The 7423-nt window shown below is 41.7% G+C and overlaps 2 protein-coding genes across 2 annotated transcripts; one reads left to right on the top strand and one right to left on the bottom strand.

The window, feature by feature from the left end:
- LOC311019312 (putative gonadotropin-releasing hormone II receptor) lies at nt 1–3169 on the top strand (the record flags this gene model as incomplete). The annotated part of the gene is given in 4 exon segments (XM_084018636.1): nt 1–30; nt 33–593; nt 1647–1851; nt 2584–3169. Coding segments are annotated over 4 exon segments (1260 nt in total). The 3' UTR covers nt 3048–3169.
- Nucleotides 3170–4631: 1462 nt separating this feature from the next.
- wdr93 (WD repeat domain 93) lies at nt 4632–7099 on the bottom strand (the record flags this gene model as incomplete). Its single annotated transcript, XM_084012215.1, has 4 exons — nt 4632–4674; nt 4782–4929; nt 5205–5275; nt 7095–7099. 4 exons carry the CDS (start codon nt 7097–7099, stop codon nt 4632–4634), a joined length of 267 nt encoding a protein of 88 aa, XP_083868341.1.
- Between the last annotated feature and the right edge of the window lie 324 nt (nt 7100–7423).

The raw sequence follows: 7423 nt of genomic DNA, 5'->3' as shown, positions 1-7423 counted from the left end.
ATGGTGGATGAGCAGAATGCTGCCTCCTCTGCGAGCTTCAGAAAATGAACGCCACTCCGTTTGACTCTGCAGCGCCCATGTATCGTCTGACAGCAGAGCGTCACCTGAACGCCAGCTGCAACTGCTCCTTGTCCTCTCCCGACTGGACAGTGGGGAACGATGCCCTGCTACTCCCCACATTCACCACTGCAGCCAAAGTCAGAGTGATTATCACCTTCATCCTCTGTGGGGTGTCGGCCTTTTGCAACCTGGCTGTGCTGTGGGCGGCATGCAGCGACGGGAAGCGTAAATCTCACGTCAGGGTGCTGATAATCAACCTGACGGTGGCTGATCTGCTGGTGACCTTCATTGTGATGCCCGTGGACGCCGTGTGGAACATCACTGTCCAGTGGTTTGCCGGGGACTTTGCTTGCAGGCTACTGATGTTTCTTAAGCTGCAGGCGATGTACTCCTGCGCCTTTGTCACCATGGTGATCAGTCTGGATAGGCAGTCAGCTATCCTCAACCCTCTGGCTATCAGTAAAGCCAGGAGGAGGAACAGAGTCATGCTGATGGTGGCATGGGGCATGAGTGTCGTGCTGTCAGTCCCTCAGGTAAGGTCAGGGGTCGCAGCCGACGACACTGGTCACAGGTCAGGACTGGTTTCCATTCAACCTGTCCTTCACAGACAAACATGGGCACTTTCTATATTCTGATATATTTCTTTCTTTGGTTTAAGTCGTAGATTTTTATATCCAGTGAGTTACAATTTTCTCCATAAATAATCCTCAAACTATTGGAGACGTGTGCCTTTTGAAAATCCTTGAACGCTTTTATAGGAGGCAACTGGATTTGCTTTAGATTTTTGAAAACGTTTCGCCTCTCACCCAAGAGGCTTCTACCTGAACTTCAAAAACCCAAAGCAAGTCCAGGTGCCTAGAATTAAGCTTTCAAGGGTTATGTGGAAGAAAAACTCTTCAGGTCCAATTCTGTGGCTGGTTCAGATGAGGTTTAATCACTGACAGTGGAGAAAGGAAAATACCGCGTTGCGACACAGTCCATTCTCAATAGTGTGGGGCAAGGGAGAGCTTTATACACAGAACCAAAGGGGGGAGGTCTAAACAGTGGATTTGCATAGATTCAACACATGTATCTCCCAAGAGGAAGAAACGTCCTGAGACAACAGAAAGGTGGGTTCTTTCTACATAATGTCACAATAGGGGCCATTCATGAAGGCCTTGATCAAGTATGTGAGATAAAGGTGTTTCGGAGACGGTCCAGGAAGGGGGACAGATCAAAGCGTCTTTTCTTCAAGATGGCAAGGGTTAAGCACAATGAAAAAAGCTCATCAGGACATTTGATGTTCCGAGAGAAAGGAATATTAGTATGAGATACAAATAAGAATTGTAAGGTAACACATTTTCTTCTACAGTTACCATGACCTGAATGACTGAGAACCTTCACAGACAATCTCAAAAAGACAGAACTTGGGCACATAAAACTAAACTTTCAGCATGTGTATAAAGGACCTACCTAAGTGAGAAGATATGTTTGTCAACCCGGAACATAGGAAGTTACTGAATGACGATGTGGCTACCAAACACACGGGAGGAGCCACAGATCTCATCTTCATCCCTGTCTTCATTATCGCTCCTTTCCCTCCTCAGATGTTCCTTTTTCACAACGTGACCATCGTCCATCCCGAGGACTTCACTCAGTGTACCACGCGTGGAAGCTTCAGCACTCAATGGCACGAAACGGCCTACAACATGTTCACTTTTTCCTGCCTGTTCCTGCTGCCTCTGGTCATCATGATCACCTGCTACACCAGGATCTTCTGTGAAATCTCCAAACGACTGCAAAGGGACAACCGTGAGTTCAAATGGAATCTGAAAACTCTGTGCAGGCACGTGCACACATAGATACAATCAGGGCTTGAGCCCCCGCCCTTTGCTCTTGTGGAGAGTGCAAGTTCTTGTATCACATCACATCATCTGCTGAATTTAAGAACGGTCCCATGTCTTCAGCAGGGAAGATAAATGCCTTTTTTATTATGAATTTAAGCCTCTGCCCCTCCACCATCCTCTGCACGTGCCTGACTCTGTGGATCAGTTTGCTTCAGCGATACGCTCTTAGATTTTAGTGACACCTGTCGGGTGAATTTACATTACATTTGGTGCAGGTTCCCATGGTGGTCATATGGAGGGATTTTAATGACTGAGAGTGTGCTAGCATGCTGACATCAGCATTTTCTTTCTGAAAATGAAGCTAGTGTGACTGTAGAATTAAATGTAATTTTTCAGTACTGTGAGAAAAAAAATCAGCGACAGAAATGTGGCCAAATAAAACTAAAACTATCTGCATTTTAAGCTAGATATTTAGTATGTAACATAAAATAAATGACAAAGCTGTAATTTTGCTGTTCATACACCAAATGATTTAGCTGTACAAAAACCTTCCACTGTCTTTTCTCTACCATGTGCACCACTGCTAATCCTGAGAAATGTTAATCTCTTAGACTAAATATAATGTTAAATAATATAGGCTATGAAACGTTTGTTGCATTCACTCCTTTTATAATGTGTCCTATGTTGTGTATGCCAGTGCCCCCCAATGAAGCACGTTTGCGGTGTTCGAAGAATAACATCCCCAGAGCCCGGATGAGAACTCTAAAGATGAGTATTGTGATCGTCTCGTCTTTCATCATCTGCTGGACTCCCTACTACCTGCTGGGCCTGTGGTACTGGTTCCTCCCCACCAGCCTGGAGGGAAAGGTCTCCCGCTCACTGACCCACATCCTGTTCATCTTTGGGCTCGTCAACGCCTGCCTGGACCCCCTCATCTACGGCCTGTTCACCATACACTTCCGAAAGGGGCTGCGGAGGTTTTACTGCCGTGCCGCCGCCGCAGCAGCCGACCCGGACAACAACACGGTTTTAACTGGATCCTTCACTTGCGCTGCCAACTCTTTGCCACTGAAAAGAGAAGTGACCCCTGCCAGCAAGGAGGCGTTCATGCTGTGCAGTTATAACCATAGTAAAGCAGAGTCAAAATCAGAGGCTTTTTAACAGCAGACAATGATGCAGAGAGAGATCCACACCAGTCCAGTCCAGAGAGCATCATTGGGGGAGCGTACAGGGGGGAGTCTCCCGGACAACTGTCTTTCTGTGTTATTTATTCTTATTTATTCAATGTCTGACTTTCTAACGTTTCATTAAATGTGATCTGTCATTTTGGTTTACTTCACAAATCGTAAGATGCTGCTGTATAGCTCCTGTTAATTAGGAACGTTTAGTGCTCTGTACATTGAAACGTGTGGTCTTGAATTAAATGTATATGGAGTTTGCATCGTGAATCCATTGCTGTTGGAAATGTTGCATATTTTCAGAGATAAAATTACAACAAGCCATCTCAAATATGGCTGAAATTGTTAACACGCAAATTCCTTTTGCACAGCAATGCCATTGGGCCAATTTCTGAAAATCTCTTTTGCAAACACATGTGATGTGTAAAAGTATGCTCCCTGAGGGGACGGCTGACACTAATCTGTGATGAGTCTTATGCCAGTTGGAAAGGCCATTGTGTTCCTTAAATTGTGACAAATTGATACACAGCAGAATCCTGGGTGTTTAGAACATAGAATGATGTGGCACAAGGAGGTCCAGGTGCAGTGACTCACCTGACCTTATAAACACATAAATACAGTGTGCCACCAGGATCAGGAAAATGGTCGTAATTTTAAATATGACCTTTGAAACCTCATATATAGATACTTCATATACCCCAACAGCCTAACTCTCAGCACAAAGTCAAAAAACGCATTTTTCACAAGATGTCCAACTATTCCAATCAACTTCATTTCAGCATTTATGAAACTTTATGTAACAAAATAAGCTTTTGTCACTTTCAACTGTTCAATATGTTGTCATTTAGCTTCAAAGGTAGACAACTTTCTGACAAACGAATCCCTGCTACTGTCATTTATGCTGTATTGTAACTTAGCTTTTGCTAATGAGTGTTTTTGCCAGGGATACAATAAATGTATAAAAAGGCTATTGTAAGAGCCATTTTCCTGCTTTCCATTTATGTTGTAATGTCTCATTTTGTCCACTGAGTGCCACTGCCCTATTGTGGGCACAGGTATAAAGGGGTGTAATTTGGTGTTAGCTTTGTTGTTTGACCCTGGAAGGGCATACGTTTTTTGACCGCTGTAGTGTCAACCCCGAAGTGTAAACAGTTGTTATTAATGTCACAGAGGATCTATCTGGATGTACTCACATGTCATTGGTGTCATGATATCATGCAATAAACAGGTTGCAACAGGAGACGAGCACACGGATCAGTCGTTATTTAATACAGCTGTACGGACAAGTTTGGGTTAACATCGAGTCAAATCAAGGATCATTCGTATTGGACTTAGCTCCTATAGCTATTATTGAATTTACCTGGATACCTCTGGGAGATGAGAAACATTTTTAATCCTCATCCTATCAACTGGGGCCCCTGCAGACCCAAAGGTATAGGCTTTTTGTCAGCTTTTCAAACCGCTTTAATTAACCACTGCTTAAAAAAAAAAGACAACATGAATTTGTCTGTCATCTCCAACTATACCAATCTCCAACCTGTCTTTTATGGGTAACACATGTTTTTGATTACTTTCTCTTGCGGACACTGAGACAACGGATAATGGGGACCCTGAAGGGAAGACAGGAGAATGAGAATCAAACAGGCCATAACCTTGTTTACACTACAAACCTCTAACAAACACACATGTCTGTTAGCTGGGCAATAGCACACCTCGCCATAAGGTTTGCTTACAAGACTGCCTGTCCCAGACACACACCAAAGCATCATCAAGCCCAGGAGCTACGTAATGAGTGCATCTACTAACAGCAGAGCAGAGAACTTCCGTTTCATTTGGCCACAGCAGATCTGGCATGTGGTCCGCATCTGCTTCAAAAAGAAAAGGATCAAAACCAGAATTCTATGCCTATATTCCCTCTCTAGTACAAAGACAGCGGATCAGATAAATATCCCACCTGGTTTGGTCTTTTTGGCTGAAGAAGATTATGGCTGCCACTCCAAAGTTGACGGTTGGAGCCACTATGGACTTGAAAATGCCTCGTTTGAATGAATATGAGGGATGACATTTTTCGTGGGAAGGGCTGAAAAGTAGCCACATATTTACATATTCAACATTCAAATTTCAGAAATCAATTACAAACCCGGCTGAGACATTGCTTTATTGTCACCAGGAATCTGACCACAAGGGAGAAGAAAGAGCTGGGTGCAACATCTGAAAAAGAGTCCATGCAATTGATATGAGACAAAGAAGAAGGCTGAGCGTCTGCCGATTTATGATTTACATGATTCACAGGCAATATTACCAATGGCCCAAGTTTGGTTTCAGAAGTGGGGATGGAGTCGAAATGTAAAAAAAAACTCCTCATAAAAAGACTTCAGTCAATGACCATGTAAGTATTACATGTATTAAATCTACAACAGAGCAATCAAAGCAGCTCAGCATTTGTGTAGACTCTACCTTACCTTGAGCTTTCATTGGTTTCCCTTGTTTTTCCTTCATCGCTGTCCAAAGCCTGTTGCTCCCACAGATATATATATATATATATATATATATATATATATATATATATATATATATATAACTGAGACACATAAAGGCACACACACCTCTCCATCTACACCATCACTTCCATTATCCACACCCAAAAACACACAACATTAATGTGTGTTGTGTTAAACTTGACCATACTATAGTTGGAATACATTGTGGTTCTAGATACAATACCTGCTGAAATTTTGGCTGGCTTGATTTTAATCACAACTGCAACTGGAGACCATTTCACAGCCACATCTTCAGATGAATTCCTGAGGATAAAAAGAAAAATCCAACTGCTTAGATGTTGATGTGAACTTGAAATTCAATGACATAGTACCTGGCAGTAAACAGGCACTCTATTTCAAATGAGGAATGTCCAAAAAAGATTGGCTTCCCAGCCGTGTCTGTACTTGTAGAAGGATCTGAAGAAAGGAGGGGGAAATATATTACCATGTATTATGCTAAATATGTGCACAAAGATTAAGAGCATAAAAGGACTGGCAGCCACTTGCTACAGGTTTCAAAGTTATCGTTCTTCCTCAGGCAGCATTGAGTCTAAGCCTTTTGATTTCTTTATGCCATCGTGGGCCTGAGTTTGTACACATAATCAAGAACTAGTTCAAATTCAAATGATAATTGACAATCAAATTTCACAGTACCTGTGATAGTGCCCTCTCTAACTCATTCAGCCATGCTTCTAAAGGTAATTGATAGACCTCAAGCCAGGCAGCACTATTACCCGACAGAAATGTCAAATGTATGAATGGATATATGAATGTGAAGTGTTACATTAAATTCATGTGATAAAAATAGCTCAAAAATAGAAAGTCAAGTCTTTACTTACAGCTGATGGACACAGCTCCACATTTTCTCCCCCTTTAGACATGTCAAATGTCAAGCAGATGATCCTTTTGTTAATATTTTCCTGATGATGAAAGGATTTTCTTTTTCTCTTCCTAAAAGGAATTTCATACATTTAATAAAAATGTAAAGAACATACCTATAAATATACATAACCTTTTACAAAACCATCAAAAAATGCATTTCAGAGTGAAATGCAAAGGCTCTGGCAACACCTGCAGTGGAAGATGAAAGCAGCTGATGTAAGTATGATGATACTATGTTTTAACCTTTATTTCCTCTAGTTCAGAGGTGTTTTTCAGTTGCAGTACAGCAACAAGGCTCAAGCTGTTAAAGTGTACAAATAAATGGCAATCTGTATTTGTTCATTTGACTATGTACACACATTATATATATATATATATATAGTCACATTACCTTTGGGATATCTTTATTTTCACTCAAAAGCAAGGGCTTTTGTGTGTCCATAGAGCATTTTGAACGTAGCTGTTACTGGGGTACACAAATCACCTTGATTGTATTTATTCAATATAACACAGAGTTGAGAAATAGTTTTGTGAAGGCGTTTGCCAAGTAGTAAATATTTAACATATCTTTCACAAATTAATTTCCAGATATCACCCAATGACTTTACCTCATGTATACCGGCGTTGCAGCAGACAGTTCCAATGGTTTCTCTCCAGATGTCTGCTTCAACTTCTGAGTCTGGGGTAGGTCTACCGTCTCTTGTGTACATCCACATCCTGTGAATAATAATGAAAAAAAAAAGTGTAAATAAAAAATGTTGTTTTCTGTAACCTGATGAATTTAGAATTGGTAGGCAAGAGAGTTTGGTAATCTACAGTAGATATCGTTAATCCTATACACCCCCCCCCCCCTCCCCCCACGCTCACATTCACACCTAATGGGAATTTAGAGTAATCAATTAACCTATCCCCATCCTGCCACTGCATATATGTCTGC

This window comes from Eutrigla gurnardus, assembly GCF_963514095.1.
Source record: "Eutrigla gurnardus genome assembly, chromosome: 1".
Classification (NCBI taxonomy): domain Eukaryota; kingdom Metazoa; phylum Chordata; class Actinopteri; order Perciformes; family Triglidae; genus Eutrigla; species Eutrigla gurnardus.
The sequence above is the reverse complement of the archived record's forward strand: the minus strand, read 5'-3'. Positions and strand labels throughout refer to the sequence as shown.